The sequence below is a fragment of the Phascolarctos cinereus genome, unplaced genomic scaffold (assembly GCF_003287225.1).
Source record: "Phascolarctos cinereus isolate Bilbo 61053 unplaced genomic scaffold, phaCin_HiC Scaffold_4;HRSCAF=312, whole genome shotgun sequence".
Taxonomy (NCBI): Eukaryota; Metazoa; Chordata; class Mammalia; order Diprotodontia; family Phascolarctidae; genus Phascolarctos; species Phascolarctos cinereus.
The window spans coordinates 322,102,328-322,125,532 of NW_027555847.1; the positions used below are offsets into that span (position 1 = coordinate 322,102,328).

At 38.0% G+C, this 23,205-nt stretch overlaps 1 protein-coding gene across 1 annotated transcript in view; it reads left to right on the forward strand.

Annotated features, from left to right (window-relative positions):
• The window catches only part of CMYA5 (cardiomyopathy associated 5), a 116,955-nt gene that overhangs the window by 89,386 nt on the left and 4,364 nt on the right, over positions 1-23,205 (forward strand). Inside the window, exons 10-12 of the mRNA XM_020998454.2 lie at positions 10,308-10,441; positions 13,535-13,634; positions 18,376-18,549. Coding sequence (XP_020854113.1) covers positions 10,308-10,441; positions 13,535-13,634; positions 18,376-18,549 — 408 coding nt within the window. The remainder of the gene's footprint in view (positions 1-10,307; positions 10,442-13,534; positions 13,635-18,375; positions 18,550-23,205) is intronic.

Below are 23,205 nucleotides of genomic sequence, written 5' to 3' on the forward strand. Positions count from 1 at the left end.
TATCATCAGTGGCTCAGGCATCTTTCTAAGTTCTGTACTGGCATGAGAAGAGAGGTCTGAAAAGAGGGAAATGAGAAGAAAAGGACGAAGACTGAATGGTTTGCTCCCCTCCCCCTCTCTCTCCTCAGTAGGGATTCCGATTTCTGCTAATAACGAGGGAAGAATGAATTTATCTTCAGCCTAGCTCTGGATTCCTTTTTATTGTAGTGACTGGATATTCTGATTTAAGCCAAAAGAGGTTGACTTACCTCTAATATTGGGTGCTTAAGGGGTTCTGACATACTGTGCACCAAAACCCCATGACTTAGTGGCAGAAATAGCAATTCCACAATCCATATGTGTGTGAATACATCTCTGTATGCATTTTAGATCAGGTCCCTGAAATTGTCCCCGACGGGATTTTGCAGTAGGCGAGAGCGACAATCCCTTGCTTACCATGCGTGGGCTCCGGGAGCTCCACCTCACCTTTTCATACTTTTCTTTGAATGCTTTTCCCAGGTCGGGTGGGCTCAAAATACTTAAAAAAAATTTCCCCCCACTGTGCTGTTTTCTCAGCTGTTCTGTCTCTCTTGGGTGCAGAGAAGTCAGCAGAGCTGGGGGCGGAGGATGGAAAGCTGAGAGAAATACAATACCGGGACTAGCTGTGTGGGCTGGCTGAGAAGGGAGAAAGTATGGATCCGATGACAAATCTGTGAGACTCAATAAGCCAAAAATGATTTTGGAGCAAACTTCCCCAAACCCGACCTCTTCCCTGAGTCAGAGAGGCCATAATGACCATCCCTGTGGTGTGATTCTTCTCTCTGGCTTTCATGCTGCTGGCTGAGTAGGGTAGGAATGCTGCTATCACAGTGGGGCCTGCCATGCTGGGACCACCTGCAGCTCCATCTGTACAGAAAAGCACGAACAAGTAGGAGTTCTGAAATGAATTTGGTACTCAAGCAGAAGTGAATTCAGCTTTTGCCCTCCTCCCTTTTTTCCTTTCTAGATAAAGCTGGATAAAGCTCTGGGCTGACTAAAAGTTAGAAATCAGTCAATTCCTGTGCAGATTGCACAGCTGTCTTGGCAATCCTTGATAATCAAAGAAATGCACAATTTTGCTTAGTATGGTCTACTGAAGAAAGTAAACCTACTGTGACTCAGTTTCTACATCTGTAAAGTGGACATCTGCTGTCTGAGTGCCTAGCAAATGGATGTAAGGATTAGTGGCCTTATTTCACCAAAGGCCTTAGAACCACTTGGAGTAGGTGCCATATCTTTGTATGTTCTCATCCTGAATTATGGGACATCTCTGTTTCAGTAGATCTGGACTACATTTTGGCAGAACTCTTTTTTTCTCCAAGAATGCATTTGGTCCAATGACATTGAGAGCATTGGCTTTTAGTCCATCTTTCATAGCACTATTTTAGACTAAGCCTATTTTTCTCTGACTACTTTGATGAATACCCTATTTCTTTAACACTTATAATAGAATGGTAGTGCTCCAAGGAAATTTAGGGATTGTCCAATTCGATTTTATCCTTTGTAAAATGAAGAAACTGAAGCCCAGAAAGATGAATCCAAGGTCATAGAGTCTGCTGCTGGCAGAAGTGCTGATTATTTCTCACATGTGACATTCCCTCTTAGACATCCTAGCCTTGTCGTAGGTCATCTTCCAAGACTGGAATGCTCTTCCTTCCCGTCCCTGGCTCACAATGTCTAGTATCCTTCAAAGCCTGGCTCAGGTATCCCCTTCTACACAAGGCCCTTCCTGATCTCCCCCAGTGACACTGACAGTTGTCTCTCACCTTCCCCTCCCACAAAGTAGCCTTGTGTTTATTTTGTTTATACTTTCATGAATACATTGTCTTCCTGATAGAATGTAATCCTCTGAGGGCAGGGCCTTTTGTCTTTGTATCCAAGCAGTCTCTGACATGTGTGAAGTAGGTGCCTAATGACTGATTAAACTAGTATACAGGGCTGGGGAACCTGGGGCCTCAAGGCCACATAGGGCCCGCTAGGTCCTCAAGTGCCACCCTTTGACTGAATCCAAACTTCACAGAACAAATCCCCTTAATAAAAGGATTTGTTCTGTAAAACTTGGCCTCAGTTGAAAGGCTGAACCCAAGGACATAGAAGACCACATGTGGTCTGGAGGCTGCAGGCTCCTACCCATGATAAAACTTGAACCCAGGCTTCCTGACTTGTCTTCTGGTATTTCCATTATACCAAGCAAGGGGTCATGAGCATTTTTTATGTTGTGGGCTCTTTGCAGAATGATGAGATCTATAGGCCCCTTTGCAGAATAATCTCCTTAAATGTATAAAATAGAATACAGAGAATTACAGAGGAAATCAGTTATATTAGAAATGTAATTTTATAAAAATAATATGATATAAATTATATAAAATTATATAAAAATAAAAATAATATAAAATGAAACCTGAAGAGTTAAAATTGAATATAAATATATTTTATATAAAATAAAATATAGAATATAAACAATAATCAATTTATAAGATTATTATATAAGAATATAGCATAATAATAATGAATAATAATATAAATAAATATAATAAATTTGAGTTTGAATGTAATAGAATATATTTAAAAAATCAAGCCTGTAGACCACAGGCTAAGAACTCCTATTATATCACAGGACCTTCAACCCTCAATTACCTGACCCATTTAATCAACATATGCTTACCCGATGTCTCCCCTTAACCTTCCATCCACATAAATTTTTTCAAGGAAAAAGAGGCAAAGCACAAGAAAATAAAAAGATACCAGGGATCAAATCCCAAGGTCAGTGTATTCAGTCCAATCTCGGGTGCTTTCTGCATCTACAGCTGTAGTTGGGTTGTTTCAGTTGTGACCCTATTTGAGGTTTTCTTGGCAAAGATACTGGAATGGTTTTCTTCTCCAGCTCATTTTACAAATGGGGAAACTGAGGCAAGCAGGGTAAAGTGACTTGCCTTGTGACATGGCTAGTAAGTATCTGAGGGCAGATTTGAACTCAGGTTCTCCTAACTCCAGGGCTAGCACTCTAACCCCCGTGCCACCTAGCTGCCCCACAACAAACTGACATTCTAGACCATCACCCCAAGTCTGTAAGAAATCCCCAGTCATCAAAGAAACATTTCACTAGGTTAATACTTTTGCTGGCCTCCACTAACCTCCCCTTCTGATGACTCCTTGTGACAGAGAGGTGACCCTAACTTCTCCGATGGAGGGGATGGGACACACGCTCTGAGACCTCTTCTTAGGATGGGGAAGGCATCAAAAAGAGGCCCAGTGATAGACTCTGCCTTATTGGCCAGCCTTACACAGTTTAGAGAAACTTCTCACCAGAGTGGCTATGGTGGAATGACTGTTTTGGCCACAGAAGCTCACAAAGAATATCTCCAAAGACAATGTTGTCTTTGGCAATCTGTTGAAGCCTATATTGAACACTTCTCAGAATAATATTTTAAAGGGCATAAAATAAGATATATAGGATTACAAAGGAAACCAGTGACACTGAAAGTTATCAATTTTTTTTTAAGTTCGCTGACCCCTTGTTAAGAAACCCTGTCTTAAGATGATAAGTGGGTTTCAAAGCTAGTGAGGCTTTGAGACATTGAAATATGTCCTATTTGATAAGGTGGAGGAAGAAAACTACATTCAATTATACATAATATTTTATTATACATAAGACATTTACAATGTCTGTACATAAGACATATACATAAGACATTTACAGTGTCTCAGGATGGACTTTGTGGAAAGGTTTTCAAAAGTAAGAGTAAAACAAACATATTTATGTAGAACCCACAGTTAACTGTGAAACTCCATGAGCATTTCGTTGAGTCTAGGCTTTGTAAAGGTTAGAGGCAGTATGGCTGCATGCATAGAGAGCTGGCCTTGAGTCTAGGAAGACTTGGGTTTAAGGCTTACTTCTGACTCATATTGGCTGTGTGACTCTGGGTAAGTCACTTAACTTCTCAATGCTCTAAGATACAGGTGTCAAACACAGGATCTACATGTGGCCCAAAACACTCCCAAGAGCTGCCAAACCAGGTTAAAATATAATTAGGAAATATTTGACAACATTAATAAAAATATAATAAAACATAGATAATATTATATTTTAAAACTAAGTCAACATGTGGCCTTAAGTTATCCTTATGAATGGACTAGTTTAACAACACTGTTCCAGGCAACTCTCGCAGACTTTAAGCTACTGAGAAGGTACCAACCTGCCACAGGTCCAGTTCCATTGTAGAGGAAGTAGTACATAATTACCACTAGATAAATAGGTTCACTTTGTTCTTATGTATTTTTCCCATCTCCTCCTTTAGCTTATATGCATTTTGGATGGGTACCTACAGTTTCTTTTGTTTATCCCAAGAGATTTTACAGCTGTTTTGTTTTTGACTGGCTGACTGACTGTAGGTGGTGCCAGCAGGAATGCCAGGGATAGCCAACCAGCTGCTTTAAAAAGGAATTTTACTTAGCCACCTGCTATAGGGTAAAAAGGGCCTTGGTTCTACAGGTTGTTTATAGAAGATAGAACCCCACCTCCTTCAATACACTTTCATGCCCACAGGCCTTGCATGGATAAAAAGGTGGTTAAAGAAACTTTTAAAAATGGCTTTTGCATCTTCGTAGAAAATTGTAGTACAAACCTTTTGTTGCTTTTTCCCTCCTCAAAACGAAGATCTCAAAGTTCCAAAAGGACTTTAAAGATTGACAGAAAAACACTTCCAAAGAATGTCTCCCCTGATACTGCATAAAGTCATGCTTCTAGGACTACAATATGGGGTTTTGGAGCAGTAGGTATTCACCAGGGCAGCTAGGTGGTACAGTAGACAGAGTGCCAGCCCTGGAGTCAAGAAGACCTGATTTCAAATTTGGCCTCAGACGCTACTGTGACCTTGGGCAAGTCACTTAACCCCGTTTGTCTCAGTTTCCTCATCTTTAAAATGAGTTATAGAAGGAAATGGCCAACCCCTCCAGTATCTTTGCCAAGAAAACCCCAAATAGGGTCATGGAGAGTTGGACACGACTGAACAACAAAAGGATAGAAAGTTCCTCATTTTGTTGAGCTGAATTCTGCCTCCCTATAGCCTCTATACATTGGAAGGAAGTTCTGCTTTCCTTTTGAATCCCAGTGTGAGGAAGAGTGCAGCGCTTCAGATTCAAATATGGCCATCTGGAGCGCTGGTCCCACATGTTTGGAGTTTTCATTCAGTTAAAAAAAAAAGGCAACGACTGTTGATGGGAAGACTTTGATTGACATCAAAGAACATTTTTTTTTCTGAATTGAAAGCCATGGAAACAAACCTCTGTTTGTGAGCCTAATTCATTCAGCTCTGTGTGCTTGCAAAGATGTTGAATGTGTAAACAAAACAACACATTGGGTTGCAACCCAACATGTTGAATGCCTTCCATTTTCAGTGCTTTGATATCAGAGACTAAACAGAAGCATTGAAGGTACTTGTGAAGTTCTAGTGACTTCCATATTTCATCCTATTTCATGTTTCAGCAGCATGTTATTCCTCTCTTTTCTTTCAAAAACAAAAACTTGAGTGCAAAGCTTATTTTTAGCAGATAATGAATTAGCACTCAGCATTTGGTTGTTTTGATTAAACTTTCACTCTTCACTGAAATCACTGGACTCATAAGCCCATGCTAAGCTAAGAAAGTTTTGTCTCCTACTTAGGAATGAAAATGAAGGGGTGCAGAAAGACCTGAGTTTGAGTACTTCCTTTGCTACATATTGGCTGTATGAGCATGAGCAAGTCACACCCTCTAGAGCTTGGGAAACTCTCTAAAGACTATACATTGCAGAGAAGGTATCTTTATCAGCATTGGGAATTTCCTTATTGAAGTTTCATAAACCAATGAAATTATAAGTTTGATTGAAATGAGAAATAGTTGGGCATGGTGGTATAATATCTGTAATATCTGCTCTTGGGGAGGCTGAGGTTGGTAGGTTGCTTAAATTGGGGAGTTCTGAGCTATATCAGGACTAAAGCTGATTGGGTACCTGCAATAAGTTCAGGGCCAATGTGGTGAGCCCTGGACAGCAGTAGGCCACCTAAAGAAGAGTGAACCTACCAGGTAGGAAACAGAGCAGGTCAGAGCTTCTGTGTGGATCAACAATGTAGTGGGAGGTAATCACTACATTTCCAGTCTGGGCAACAAAAGGAGATCCAACAAAAAAAAAAACTGAGTCAGGATTTACTTCATCTGCTCTCCTGACCTCCCTTTAGTCCTTATGCTGTGACATAGCAGAAAGCAGACTGTATTTTTGTGCTGAATACAGTTGTACTTTAGTTCCCCTTAGTGGATATCGGATGAATCTTTTGCCAATGAGCATACAAGCTCCAGTATGAAGAATTCTGTTTTTGGAAGGTCTCCCCATGGCCCAAGTTACTCTTGACTTAACGTGCCTCTGTGTCTATGTCCCTGTGTGGCCAGCTAGAGGAAGTGATGGTCCGGAGACCTGATTCATGGGGCTTTTGAATGAATAAATCTAACTGCAGTAGAGTCCTTCTGACAATACACATCTTTGACCTTAAACATGTCACAACTTTTCTGAGCCCATTCACCAGTGAAATGAGGATAATAATCCTTTTATTACCTACTCCACTGTTATTGTGAGTATCAATACATATCCCATACAATGCATGTGGAGACACACTGAAACTTCAAAGCACTAAAATATGTGTGTTCCTAGTGCCTTGTTTCATTATTATTATCGTCATTATTTTTATGATTAGGAATTATTTATCATTTTATGATTAAGCAAGTGGTCATCATGTCAAAAGCTAAGAAGATTCATGGAAACAGCTTTTCAGAAAGAATATTGTTTAAAGCAAACTTGCTCCTAGCAGAAAAGGAGAAGTTTCATAACCATGCAAATAATGCAAGTCTGCTAATCTAGTCTTTTAAATATAAAGAGAATTGGGGCCAAGGGATTCCTTAGAAAAAAAAGTAAGGAAAATATGCAGAAATTCAGGTCAGGCACAATTACTTTTCAAAGCAAAGGGGAGCTAGCTATTGGTAACTGTTTCTACTTATTAGGTTAAATCACCATGTATTTTATAGTAGTTTTAAATCTGTAAGCCTGTTTAAAACCTATAAGCCTATTAAAAATGTAACCATTTGAATAATCTTCAACAGTATCTAGCCATTTGAATTCAAGAACTGCATCCTCCAATCAAAGGGATGTTTTTGTCTTTATTTAATTAAAATATAATTAATTATTGTTGACCCCATGGCTCAGTTTCATTGATCCATTCTTGGTGTATCTAAAGATAGAGTGCTCTCATGGTCATGAGGCAGGACCTAAAATAGCACCCAATAAAATCTGAGACATATGTTTTAGCCTTTCCAAAAATGGGGCACTGAACATGAACCACTCAAGTAGGTCTTGGCTTCTGTCCCCCCTGCCCCATCCTCAGTTACGCACGATGACTTTTTAGTCTTCTAAGTTAATGCTCTCCACATTTCTTTGATCACATACTCTTATCGATGAAAATTTTTTGAATGTGAATACCTAATATGTGTATATTTAATTATTTATAAATCACATAATATATAACTGTACTAATAACCATATACTTTATAAAACTTACATAAAACTAGAAATTTTAAAAGAATAAGCCAAAGACGAAATGATATTTGATCCTAGAGGCAATAGGGAGTCACTAGAGTTTATTGGGTAGGGGAGTGACATCAGACTTGCATTTTAGGAACATCAATTTGATGCTTGTGTGGAGGATAGATTGAAATTGAGGGAAAATTGAAACAGGGTGAACAAGCAGGAAACTATTGCTCTAGTCCAAGTGAGAGGCAATGAGGGCCTGAACTGAGGGTCTATTTGAGTGTAGAGAAAGGGACAGATGTGAAAGATGTTGTAAAGGTAGAATCAACAATATTTGGCAACTGATTGGATGGGGCGGAGAAGTGAGGTGCTCAGGATGATCCTCAGGATGACGGAGAGGATTTTCATCTAGGTTGCTAGAACAGTGATGCCTTCAACAGGAATAGGGAAATTTGGAAGAGTTGTGGGTCTTGCAGGGAGGGGAAAGATAATATAATAGGATTTGTGAACCACCTATCTGTTACACTGAAAAACTAAAAATGAAAAGCCCCCCTAGGGGCATCTGCTGCTGACCATGAGGGCAGAGTATGTGTGTGTGTGTGTACACTGGAGTTGGAGAACTTTGCCCGCACAGCTACTGGTGGCATCAAGTTAAATGTCCCTAAGGGACTCCTGCCTCAGAGCGGAAAGGTGGGGACTTGCACAGCTATGAGAGACCGGTGAGGGGGAGGGGGATAGAGATAGTGATGGACACAATGGATGGAGTTGGGTTAGAGTGGTGTGGGAGGCAAGCTCCATGGCTGGCTGTTATTGGGATGGTTGAATTTAGCCTGATTGCTTATCTCTTGGGGTCATTTTATGGCCCACTGGGGGTTCAGGGCGATAACTTTAGAGACCACTATTCTAAGGTGTGCTCTCACATTGATTTTTCCGTTTTGAACTTCTATATAGGGCAGGAGTTTTTTCTTTCTTTATTTTTTTTGCTAGGCAATGACTTGCCCAGGGTCACACAGCTAGTAAGTGTCAAGTGTCTGAGGCCAGATTTGAACTCAGGTCCTCCTGACTCTAGGCCTGGTGCTCTATTCACTGCACCACCTAGCTGCCCCTAGAGGAAGGGTTCTTAATCTCTTTTTGTGTATAATGGACCACTTTGGCAGTCTGATAAAAACTGTGGATCCCTTCTTAGAATAATGTTTTTAAATGCGTAAAATAAAATACACAGAATTACAAAGGAAACCAATTATAATGATATATTATTCTCAAAATATTTTTTAAAAAAAGTTTACAGACTGCAAATTAAGAACCCCTGGTATAGGGCAGCTAGGTGGTGCAGTGGATAGAGCACTGGCCTTGAAGTCAGGAGGATCTGAGTTCAAATCCGGCCTCAGACCAAACACTTGACACTAGGTGTGTGACCCTGAGTAAGTCACTTAACCCCAATTGCCTAAAAATTTAAAAAAAAATTAAAAGAACCCCTGGTATAGTATGGCTTGTCTTTGGAGAAGCTGAGCAAAATGCACTTGTCCATAATTATATAAATGGTTGGAACAAGGATTTCAAAGCAGCCCAAGAAAGTAGAAAACAGGCAGAGGGAAAAGCATATTATTGTGATGAGGTTCATGAAACCACAATGAATCAATGAAAACTTGCTCATATTGATAGGATTGGGGGCTTGCAAGGTATTAGCTAAATTCATCAGTAATAAGACAGCACAACTCGTCATTCTCTGTGCTCCCCCCCTTCTTCTTATATTTAGATGACTAGATTAGTAGCTTTGTGTTATTTGCTTGGTCGCTAAACTTTTCCTTTCCTGCTAGGAGCAAATTTGCTTTAAGCAATATTATTCTTCCTGAAAACCTGTTTCCATGAATCTTCTTGGCCTTTGATATGATGACCACTTAACTTAGTCATGACCCATTTTGATTTTTTTTAAGTTCAAGTTTATTTATTAAGTATATGTATCCTCTTAGTCTAAAAGGACCCTCCAAGATCAAAGGAAATTGAAATCCTAGAGAAAATAAATGTATTCTTGGAAGGTCACTATACTTCTAAATTAGTTTCCCTTATAAATCAAAAGCACCTTTTCTGGTTCTCCTCAAAACGATGTTCTGGAAGACTTTTTGAACATGACATAAATCAATAGAAGCAGAAACAGTTTTAAAGAAACAATAAATCCTACTGGACAAGCCCTGAACATTATGCAGATTCTAGTGCTCTCTGGTGGGTCAACAATGAAAAATCATCTTATGAGATAAAACACAGAGTAATGCCTTACTATTCTTGCTTTTATCTAATCAACCCAGTGCCCTTCCGAGTGCACAATCTTCCAAGTGCACAAAACCCAGATGTCTACAGTGTTCCCATTTCGAATTGATACATTAATAAGGAATGAGTCCAACCATAATCCTTCTGCCTTGGAGATGGCTCAAAAAAATTATAGATTTGGAGCTCTAGGGACTTTGGAGTTCACCCCTGTGACTCCAAATGCATAGATTTTCTCACTGTAGTACGAGGTTTTGTTGTGCTCAGTTCACTGATTTGAAAGCTTAGAAAGGGAAATGTCTAGAGAAAGAGAACTGAGTGATAGATTGGTATCATAGGAGAGAGATTAAGATATCTCAACTGTGTCATAAAAAAGAATAAAAAAGAGTACTTATTTCTACATAAAGTTTAATTAGTGATTGAGTGTTGGATCTTATTGCTAAAATGTGCTTATTTGTGTTTGCTTTATACTTAGATCTTACTCTGGAATTAAAGGATTTCAGTTAAAAGTTAATCTCCAGCCCAATGATAACTACTTTTTCTATGCAAAAGCTGTCAATGCTTTTGGGACAAGTGAGCAGAGTGAAGCTGCCCTCATTTCCACCAGAGGTAAAGTATCCTTTTCCGAAATTAACTAACTTTTCTTTTATTGTTGTTGTTTTATTTAAATTGATTTCCCCAAGAATTCCCATTTTCCCACGTAGCTCTCTTGATTTACCATTAGAGGGCATTATGGGCTCCTATCTACAAATGCACTCTTCCTTCTTCCCCAACCTGCCATCCAAGGAAAATTTCTGCTGTCAAAGGGAGAATGGAGCTCACCAGTAGCAATCTGGATTGTGCTGGTGGCTGATACTTGAAATAGCATTATGGTGGAAAGAGCATTAGTTTAGAGGTTTAGTTCCTGCTTTGTCACTAACGAGCTATGTGACCTTGAGATGCTCACTTCACCTATAATCATTAAGAATCACTTCTTTGGATTGGATCACTTCTTTAGGATTTGCATTTTTAGAGATTGCTCAGGAATGTTGACACATGAAGTCAATGGTTCACATTAAGCCAGACCACTTAAATGCTATTGATACTCTTGATGTACATTTTTTCTCTAAATACCAATGCATTGCCAGACTTCTAAAGCAACAACATCACATCCATATTAACATTTTCATCATAAAAGAAATAATAAGACATAAAAACATGTCAGATAAACAGATGAACAGTTCACAGGTTCTCTTTGGGGAAGTGAAGATAAAAGTTGGTGGAATTAGGTTTTTTTTGTTTAGTGTTTTGTTTTCTCCCAATTACATGTAAAAACAATTTTAGCATTCGTTTTTAAAACTTTGAGTTCCAAATTCTCTCCCTTCTTCCTTCTCCACCCCCCTTTGAAAAGGCAAAGAATTTGATATAAGGTATACATGTGCAGTCATGCAAAACATTTCCATATTAGTCATGTTGTAAAAGAAAATATAAACCAAAAAAAAAACCTCAAGAAAAATAAAGTAAAAAAATATGCTTCCGTCTGTATTCAGATGCATTTTTTTCTCTGGGGATGGATTGCATTTTTCATTGTAAGTCCTTCAGAGTTGTCTCGGATCATTGTAGTACTGAGAATAGCTAAGAAATTCACAGCTGATCATCACACAATATTGCTGTGGTGTTGTACACCATACATTTCACTTCGTATAAGCTCATGTAAGTTTTTCCAGGTTTTTCTGAGAGCATCATGCTCATCATTTCTTATAGCACAATAGTATTCCATCACAACCATGTACTACAACTTGTTCAGCCATTCCTCAATTGATCAGCATCCCCTCAATTTCCAATTCTTTGCCACCAAAAAAAGAGATGGTATAAATATTTTTGTATACACAGGTCCTTTCTCTTTCTGTTCTTTTTATAAATCTCTTTTTGGATACAGACCTTGTGGTGGCATTGCTAGGTCAAATAGTATGCAAGGTTTTAAAGCCCTCTGGGCATAGTTCCAAATTGCTCTGCAGAATGGTTGGATCAGTTCACAACTCTACCAACAGTGCATTAATGTCTCATTTTCCCCACATCCCCTCCAGCATTTCTCATTTTCCTTTTCTGTCCTATTAACCAATCTAATAGGTATGAGGTACTACCTCAGAATTGTTTGATTTTGCATTTCTCTAATCAATAGTTAGTCAGAGTACTTTTTCATATGGCTGTGGATAGCTCTGATTACTTCATCGGAAAACTTCATATCTTTTGATCATTTATCAATTGGGGAATGGCTCTTATTTTTATAAATTTGACTCAGTTCTCTATATGTTTGAGAAATGAGGCTTTTATTTGAGAAACTTGCTTCAAATTTTTTTTCTGTTACTATTGCTAACTGTATTTCCCTCCATCCTATACCTCCCATCTATTCTATTCTCTCTCTCCTTTTACCCTGTCCCTCATAAAAAGCAGAATAAAAGACACCATAAAATTTCTATATGATCAGAAAGGCTTCAAGAAGTCTCTCTCAGTCCTTAATCTTAGAACTTTTCCACTGAGATTATGCCGAATTCATTCTGCATGTATTGTGTTTGTACATAGCTATTTGCATTTTGTCTCTCTCATTAGACTGAGCTCCTTGAAAGCAAGGATTGTTTTTTGCCTTTCTTTGTATTTCCATTGCTTACCACAGTCCCTAGAATATGATAGGCACTTAATAAATGCTTATTGACTGAAAGAAGGAGGTAGGGTCAGGAAAGAAGAAAGGATAAGAAAGACAAAACCTCCAGAGAGTAGTTTCTAGCTCAAAGGGAAGATTCTCTGTAAAGAATTCATGGGAAAACTTGTATAAAAATCAAATAGAATGAGGAAACATGGAAGAGTTGTTATCTGCATGACAGAGAGAGTTCCCACACTTGATGAAACCACATGTCATAGGTAGCATCTAAGTTAGTGAACTGCTTATATTTGTAGCAGTTGCCATATAATGGAACTTGGGTGGGGATCAAGATAGGCCTAGCTTCTGGCCTCTTCTGGCAACATGCAGTCAGTGGAAGTGACCAGTTCCCAGCTCTATCATATCCCTGTGCATACTCTATGACATGACCATTGTTACATATGGATTGTCTTACTTGGATTTGATCAAATCACATTCTTAGAATTAGATTGCCTTACTATATTTTCTAGAATGTCTGGTATATCTGCAACTAGTGGGATATCCTCTAGATCAATCATAGCAATATTGCCAAGTCATGGTCAGTACCAAAATCAGGTCATTAGAAATTGTGATTTACAAAGAGGGGTATTCAGCTCCTTAATGAAACTCACATCATCATAGTAACTGGAGCTGTCCAATGTATGGGTAGCTTTTTTCACCCTAGAAATTTACTCTTTGGGGGCAGGTAGGAGGCACAGTGGATAAAGCACCGGCCCTGAAGTCAGGAGGACCTGAGTTCAAATCTGGCCTCAGACCAAACACTTGACACTTACTAGCTATGTGACCCTGGGCAAGTCACTTATCCCCAATTGCCTTAAAAAAAATCAGCAAAAAAAAAATCTGAAATTTGCTCTTCCCACTGCCCAATCAGTCACACCTGGAAGTGCTCTTTAGAAGCTGTATATCTCAATGTCTTCTTTCAGAGGAAGTTTTACTTATCCAGTTGATGGTTGTAGGGTCAAAGTGATCCAAATCTTTCCTAGCTGTGATAGTGTTTGTAATCCTCTTTTCTTAATATGCAACAGGAACCAGATTTCTCCTGTTGAGAGAGACTGCTCACCCTGCACTACAGATCTCTTCAGATGGGACAGTAATCCGCCTTACTGAGAGGAGGCGACTCACCGCGTAAGTAGAATCCTAAGCAGGGAAAGTTCTGATGCCTCAGCTGTGGGACATCTATTGCATGTGTCAACCCAGCACCGATTTTATGTTTATCTAAAGTGTCTGTGTGGGAAATAAATCACAGATACACACACATGCACAATACAGAAATATTTATACACACATTTAAATCAGCCAATAAATAAAAAACCATTTATTAATCACTTACTTTCTGCCAGACATTGTTCTAATTGCTGGAATAGAGTGAAACAGTCCCTGCCTTTAAGCTTACATCATAATGGGGGGAGACAACTTGAACATATGTAAGGACATGGATAATATATACAAAATGGATATATAACATACTTTGGGTCTGATAGATAGATAATGTTTATCTGGAAATATCAACAAATATAAACATAAGTCTATCTATGTATATAGCTATATTAAGTAGACCCAAACTATTTTGTATTCATTTTACATATTTATATGTGTAAAATGAATACGATGTAGTTTGAGTCTATATTATATAGATTTTTACAGAAAGAGTTATAAATTTATAACCCAGAAAGAAGTCTAAAATAAAAAGTATATATTTTTTTCATTTTCTTTATTTTTCTTGCCTCTTTTTTTTTGCAACATAGCTAATATGCAAATATATTTTGCCTGATTTCATATCTGTAATTGATATCATGTTGCTTGCCTTCTCAATAAAGGGGAATGAGAGAGAATTTGGAACTCAATTTTTAAAAAATGTTTTAAATAAATAATGAAATGCAAAGTCTAAAATAAAACTTTCTGTACTTTTCTTTAAATAAAGACAATGAAAGTTTCCCTCTAGTTTTAAAGTATATATTATCTCTGTAAAAGTGAATAAAAAGTAGTTTGGGGTCTATATAAATAATATATTATTACATAGATAATTTCTATAGGGATTTATATAGATTTTATAATCTATGTATATGTCTATATAAAGCAATCCCAACCATCTTGTATTAATTTTAGATAGATGATAGATAGATAGATAAAAATATGTGTGTATAAAATGAATTGCATGAATGTATATATAGATAATGAATGTGGATGTGATTAACATATAGATAATGGATAATAGATAACATATAGATAATAGATTAACATAGATATGCAATGGTTGTAAATAGATGGATAGATAAATATCACATAAAATTACTAGGTAGTTTGAGTATATATTGTATACAATATATAAAAATTTATATAGATTATATAATCTATATATATGTGTGCATATATAAAACATAGACCCAAACTACCTTCTATTAATTGTATGTGTATGTGTTATCTATAGATACAATGACACAACTACTTCTTTGTATTCATTTTGCATATATAGATACATTATCTATATATGGGCCTATTTTATATAGCTATATCTATATAAATCTCTCTCACATATACATAAACACAAGTACAAACAAACACAAAATGAATATGATAGATTGGGTATATTATATAAAGAAACACCGAGATAGAAGTGTGCTTATCTACATATGTTATATATGTGTATGTATGTTTATGAAACACATACATATGCACTATATGTATACATACATACATATAATTACACACACACACACACACACAAACCTTCCACTTCAAAATTAGAGGAAGAGTTTCATTGTCTTTATTGAAAGAAAAAGTACAGAGGGTTTTTTTTTATTTAAGACTTCTTTCTGAATTACATGCTCAACTAAAAAGAGTCCATGTTGGCTCTGTTTTCACCTTCTTTAACAAAAGTATTTTTTTCTTTTAATCAACCCACTTGAGAATGAGTGGGGAAAAAATGACCCCCATGGGCAGATTAAAATCATTTTGAGAACCTGACCCAAGTTGCTCTGTCCCACAGTGAACTTCAAAGTTAGAAATCCACAAAAGGAAGACTGTGAGGAATGAGGGGAAAAAATTGTCATGTAATATATGTTCTCCTACTGCACAGGGTTACTGTGAGAATCAAATGAGATAATGAATTTGAAAACTGTGAAGCACTGAGGTGTAAAATATTGCTATTGTCATGATCAAATCCACACATTTACTGGGAACAGGTTATTATTGTGGAACATTCTAATAGTGCTTCAATTATCACTAGTGGCAATATTTTATAGTAACTTAGCACAAGAAGATAGCCTATTTGCTAAAATTTTGTAAGACAGATTTCTTTAAGAAATAGAGAAGGTGAGGAATAATTCAGGCGTACTCCATTGTTTGTAGTAGCATCATTCACAGCTCTAACCAAACCTTACTGTAAATTGTAAAACCTGCTATCATGTCATTTGGTCAATCTCTCATCTATATCATTGTTCCTATAGAACTGATGACCCCTTGTAACATTTTTTCATCTAACCTTATAATTGTGGGGGTTTTATTTGCCTTGAGAATCAATTAATGATATTAGGCAGAGTATGCCCAAGAATAAAATATCAGAAAAGATGATGCAGTTGTTGGCTTAGGAATTAACTTAGGGTAATCAAGTAGCTGGGGATTTCCAGATAATGTTTTGGTCATGGCCATTTCCCTCCAGTAGTGCTACAAAGTAGGGAGACAAGATTTAGAAAATTCCAATTGCATTCATCAGTTTCTCACATGATAAATTTGAAAAGGAAGAGAGTGCTGCATAAACATTAACATCACTGAAAGTAGAGAACCTTCCTTGTTGCCTTAACTATTTTAAGAAGAAACTGAATGAGTCATCCATAGTCACTAATAAAGAAGAAAGAAGTATCAGAGTTTGCTTCATACCAACCTTCCTATCATAGGAGTAACTAAAATGTGGCAATAGGAACTCTTCATCTAGCAACATGGAAGATCAGTGCATTTATCACTCAAATGCTCTAATGGTGTTCCTAAGAATCCAGAGAGTCAACCAAAACTCTTCTGAAAACCAGACTAAATAATAGAATAAAGAAAACCAGTTTTATTGTTATTCACACTCTACCTAATTATGAATACATAAAGCATATTGATACTTGACATTAAATTATGTGCCCACATGTGGGTTTGGAGACAGTGGAACACATTATTAAGGAGGGCTATGCGATCTCCTTCTTTGGAGGAACCATCTGCTTCCTGGAAGGTACACTGGATGACTTCTACCACTATGATTCTGAAAGAAAAATTACTTTGGATTTATGTTCCTGAATTTTTTTTTTTGCTGTTTAAAATAGAAATTTTCTCATTGCTCTTCATATTTTTCTTTTTTTTTCTTTTTTAAAAAATTTTATTAATTTATTTTGAATTATCAACAATCACTTCCATATGCTTTTGAGTTGAAAATTTTTCTCCCCCTTCCTCCCCCCCACCCTCCCCAAGATGGCGCACAATCTGATATAGGCTTTATATTTACATACCCATTAAACATATTTTCACATTAGTGAAGTTGTAAGTAAAAATTAAAACCAATAGGCGGAACCATCAGAAAGATGAAACAAAACTCAACAGAAGGTAAAAATAAGTGATAGCGATTTGATTTCCATGGTTCTTTCTTTGGATGTGGACAGTATTTTCCATCCTGAGGCCTCTGGAGATGTCTTAGATCCTTGTAATGCTGAGAAGGGTTCAGTTTAACATTCTTAGTCATTGCATAACGTGGCTGTTATTGCGTACAAAGTCCTCTTGGATCTGCTCACTTCACTCAGCATCAGACCATATAAGTCTTTCCAGGTTTTTCTGAAGTCAGCCTGTTCATCATTTCTTATAGCACAATAGTATTCCATTACATTCATATGCTATAACTTGTTCAGCCATTCCCCAGTTGATCATATAGTAGGTTCTTAACAAAAGCTTCTTTCCTTTGGTTTTCAATATTTCTAATTTGGTGTTTAGTTGAGGATTTTTAATTTGTTCTTTTTCTAGTTTTTTTAGTTGTATGCCCAATTCATTAATCTCCTCTTTTTCTATTTTATTTATGTAAGCATTTAGAGATATAAAACTTCCCCTAAGAACTGCTTTTGCTGCATCCCATAGGTTTTGGTATGTTGTCTCATTATTGTCATTCTCTTGAATGAAATTATTGATTGTTTCTATGATTTGTTGTTTGACCCAATCATTTTTTAGGATTAGATTATTTAGTTTCCAATTATTTTTTTAGTCTATCTTTCCATGGCCCTTTATTACGTATAATTTTTATTGCATCATGATCTGAAAAGGATGCATTTAATATTTCTGCCTTTCTGCATTGGATAGTGAGGTTTTTATGCCCTAGTACATGGTCAATTTTTGTGTATGTGCCATGTACTGACGAGAAAGAAGTATATTCCTTTCTATCCCCATTCAGTTTTCTCCAGAGGTCTATCATACCTAACTTTTCTAATGTTCTATTCACCTCCTTAACTTCTTTCTTGTTTATTTTGTGGTTAGACTTATCTAGTGCTCTTCATATTTTTCTTATATTGGATTTAACTCAATTCAGTTAATATTAATTAAGTGCCTATTATGTTTTGAAAATATATTCTAGCTCTTCTATCACCAATGAAGGTGAAATATGGTAAATGTACAAGAATGGAAAGTGTATTTATAGAACAAGTATTGAGGATTTCAGAAAAACCCTGGAGCTTGGTCAAACAAATTCGAAAGTACAGGGATGCAAGAAATGTTTTAGCTAATTTCTGGTAAATTCTGAGAAAAATTTGCCACCCAGAGTAGACGATTACAAATGTGAACATTTGTGAAATAAACATACTGTAATCATTATGCTCAGTGGTTATTTTAATTTTATGCATGTTACCTGCAGAACTCCATCTGTCCTGGGTGAGCAACTGCCTGCCTGTGGCCAGCACTACTGGGAAACCACAGTAACAGACTGTCCAGCGTATCGTCTTGGAATCTGCTCCAGTTCTAATACACAGAGTGTTGCCCTGGGACAGGGTGATGCTTCCTGGTACATGCACTGTTCTGAGCCACAGAGGTAAATTTAACTTGATATATCTATAAGACAAGGTGTGTTTATTATTATGTATGGCACTTTAAGAGAGTGTGCACTGTCTTAAAGTGTGGGTGTTGGTTGGTTGGTGTTTAAAGCTTATTAACCTTTGCTGGTCTTGGAGTAATACTCCAAGTTAGAACACTTTCGGTATTGTCTTAAATGAATGAATGAAAGAATGAAAAGCATTCACTGTGTGCCAAGCACTGCAATAAGTTTTGGGGATCCAAATACAAAAATCCCTGCTCTCAAGAAGTTTACATTCTAATGAGGGACCTAAGCATTGATAGAAGACTAGTGTCCGGGAAAGGGAATTATGGTCTGGGAAATCACAAAGAAGTGAGTAGAATAATGGAGCAGAGATTTGATTACAGTTCTCCTGGAAAGAGGTGAAAAGAGTTTAAGGCAGGGCATACATTAGGGGAAGAGAGGGAGTGCAGAAAATGACCAAGGTTATCAGCTTCTGTCAATGTGGGGACTAAATGATGAGGAAACTCCCTGCATTAATATAGACTGCAACCTAGAGGATAACTCTTAGAGAATCAGATAGAGGCAGCTAGGTAGCACGGTCAATAGAGCAATGGGCCTAGAGTCAAGAAGACCTAAGTTCAAATCCAGCCTCAGACATTTATTAGCTATGTGACCCTGAGCATATCAATTAACCTCTGTCTGCCCTCAGTTTCTTCATCTGTTAAATGGGAATAGTAATAGCATCTAATTCTCAGGGTAGTTATGAAGATCAAATGAGAAAACACATGGAAAATGCCTTGCAAACCTTAAAGTGCTATATAAATTATAGCTTTATTATTACAAGAAAAGGAACACATATAGTTAGAAGGACTGGTAAAGACTTTGTGCAAAAGATGATTATTGAGGAAAGAAACTAAGTCTTAGAGGAAATATTAAAATCCTTACTATCTTTCAAGGCCCATTTCAAGTCCCATCTCCTTCATAAATTTTCTCCAACAACTCTTTTGTTATTGTTGTTGTTCAGTTGTGTCTAACTCTTCATGACCCCATGGGCCACAGCAAGCCAGGCCCTTCTGTCCTCTACCATTTTCTTGAATTCTATCCAAGTTCTTGGTCATTGTTTCCATGACACTATCTATCCATCTCATCCTCTGCTGTCCCCTTTTCCCTTCGCCTTCAATCATTCCCAGCATTAGGGTCTTTTCCAATAAGTCCCGTCTTCTCTTTATGTGGCCAAAATATTTAAGTTTAAGCTCAGTATTTGACCTTCCAGTGAATCGTCTGGATTAATTTCTTTAAATATTGTCTGATTTGATTTCCTTGATGTCCAACGGACTCTCAGAAGTCTTCTCCAGCACCACAATTTGAAAGCATTGATTCGGAGGTGCTCAACTTTCCTAATACTCCAGTTCTCACAGCCATACATTGCTACTGAAAAAAAACCAATTATTCCTTTGACTACACAGACCTTTGTCAGCGAGATGATGACTCTGCTTTTTAGTGTGCTGTCCTGATTTGCCATAGCTTTCCTTCCAAGGAGTGTCTTTAATTTAATGGCTTCAGTCACCATCTGCAGTGATCTTTGAGCCCAGGAATATAAAATCTGACTCTGCTTCCATTTCTTCTCCCTCTATTTGCCAGGAAGTGATGGGACCACTTGCCAAGAACTCTAATCTGCAACAATTTTTCTCCTTGCTACTATTCATAACAAATTATATGTATCACACATTTAGGTACTTGATTGTGGGCTGCAGTCCAGAAGCTCAGGGGGTTCTCTTGAGTACGACTATTATATTCTGTCATGTATTGTCCTCTAATTGTTTTATGCAGGTAAGTCTTGTTTCCCCTATTAAATTCTAAGTTCTTTGTGGGACAGGAGTACTGTCAAATTCTTTTGTACTCTCTTTCTCCTACACTTGCCCAGCACAGTGCTAGATAGCCATTCAGTCAATAAACATTTAGTAAGCACCTGTATGTACAAGGCACTGTGCTAGGAGCTGGGGATACAAAAAAGAAGCAAAAGACAGTCCCTGCCCTCAAGGAGCTTACAGTCTAATGAGGGAGATAACATGCAAACAAATACATTCAAATAAGCTATATGTAAGATAATTATGAAATAATGAAGACGAGGAAAGTACTAAAATTAAGAGGGGTTGAGAAAGGCTTCCTGGAGAAGATGAAATTTTAGTTGATATTTAAAGGAAGCCAGGGAAGCCAGTTTGGCTGAGATGAGGAGGGAGAGCATTCGAGGCATGGGAGACAGCCAGGGAAAATTCCTGGAGCCAAGAGATGGAGTGTCTTGTTCAGAACAGAAAGGAAGCCAGAGTCGTTGGATCAAAGAGTATGTGGTGGTGAATGAGGTGTAAGAACACTAGATGGTGAGGCTAGGTTAATCCCAGAGGATTTTGTGTTTGATCCTAGAGGTGATAGGGAGCCATTGGGATTCATTGCGTACAAGGGTAACATGGCCGGACCTATGCTTTAGGAAAATTACTGGCAGATGGATTGAAACGGGGAAAGACTTGAGGCAGGCAGACTCACCAGCAGACTATTACAATAGTCCAAGTTTGAGGCAATGAGATCCTGCACCAGGGTGGTGGCAGTGTCATAGAAGAGACATACTTGAGAGATGTTGCAAGATGACATTGACAGACCTTAGCAACAGATTGGATAAGGGGGAGAGGGGCTTGAGAGATAGTGTGGAATTGAGGATGGCACCAAAGTTGCAAATCTGTGGGACTGGGAAGATGGTGTTGCCCTTGATAGTAATAGGAAAGTTGAGGACCTGGGGGTGGGGGGAGGTAAGGGAAATGATAATGAGTTCAGTTTTGGACATGTTGAGTTTAAGATGTCTACTGGACATCCAGTCCAAGATATCTGAAAGGCAATTGAAGATATGAGATTGAAAATCAGTAGAAAGCTTAGGGTAGGACAGGCAGAAATGAGAATTATCAGCATAGAGTTAGTAAATAAATCTATGGGAACTGATGAAATCACCAAGTGAAATAATGTAGAGGGAGAAGAGAACCCAGAACAGGACCTGTGGGACTCCTATAATAAAAGGGCACGACCTAGATGAGGATCCAGCAAAGGAGAATGAGAAGGAGCAGTCTGGTAGGAGAAATTGGGGAGAGTGGTGTTACAAAAACCTAAAAAGAAGAGAATATCAAGAAGAAGATGGTGAATAACTGTGTCAGAGTTTACAGAGAAGTCAAGAATAATGAGGATTGAGAAGAGGCCACTGGATTGGGCAATTAAGAGATAATTGGTAACTTTGGAAAGAACAGTTTCAGTGGAATGATGAGGTCAGAAGACGGATTTTAAGGGATAACAAAGAATGAGAGGAGAGAAAGTGGGTCTTTTCATGGAGTTTAGCCACAAAAGGCAGGGGAGATATAGGACTATGGTTAGAAGGGATAGAAGGATCAAGTGAAGGTTTCTTGAAGATGAGGGAGACATGGGCATGTTTGTAGGCAGAAGCTATTAGAAAGGGACAGACTGAGGATAGGTGGTAGAATGAAGGTGAATGAGGGGATAATCTCTTGGAGGAGATGAGATGGAAAGAGGTTACCTGAACAAGTAGAGGGGTTAGCCTCAATAAGGAATAAGGCCACTTTATCCTATGAAACAGGGGTAGAAGATAGTGGCAGAAGGCATCTCAGTGATATGAGATGAGTAAGAGGAGAGAAGAAGAAGGTCATGGCAGATGGTCTCATTTTTCCCTTTAAAATATAAGGCAAGGCTCTTACCTGAGGATATGGGGGGAGGGAGAGATTTGAAGAGGAATGAAGCAGTCTGGAGGAGCTACTCTGGAGAATGAGATAGTGAATTGATAAGGGAAGCGTAAAAGGGTTGTGTGGTAGCAATGAGGGACCAGTTTAGTGTAACATAAATTTGTAGTGGATTCAGGCAGAATAGTATGGTACATGTGTATAGGAGTGAAGGCTGTGAATGATGGGAGTCATCCAAGGCTGAAGCTTGATGCAGTGTAATCAGTGATATGATAAAGGGACCAGAGACTTGAGAAGAGGACAGTGTAGAGTTGAATTGGTTCTCAAGGGATCGAGATGGGGAAAAGGGGAGAAAATGGCTTGTGCTAGGGAGATGGAGAAATCTGAGGGGTTGACGGATTGGAAGTCACAGTGTGAATGAAGAGTAGAGTTTGGTAAGGGAAAGCAGAGGTAGAGGTAGAAAGGAAGAAATTGTGGTCAGATAAAAGGGTTTCAGAATTCTTGAACCTGGAGTCAGTGCATTTGTGGGTGACGGCAAGATAAAAAACATGACCATCTTTGTGTGTGGCTGAAGTGGGGTGGAGGAGTAGGTCATGGGAAATGAGTAGGTTGAGGAGCTGAGTGGTTAGGGCATTTGAGAAAGAGTCAATATGTAAGTTGAAATCCTTTGATATAAGAGAAGGAGTTGAGGAGAGGAAAATTGTGAGCCAGGTACTGAACTCATTAAGGAAGGTAGGGGAGTGATGTGGAGATCTGTAGATAACAGCTACCATGATTTTGACTAGATGGTAGATATGAATTGCATGAACCTCAAAGAAGGAGAGTAGAGAGTTGCATAGAAGGTTCTCAACAAACAATTATTTAATTGAATAGATTTGAACCTGGGAGGAATTAAAGATAACACTAACATTTAGTAACTGATTGCTTTGGTGTTGTAGGA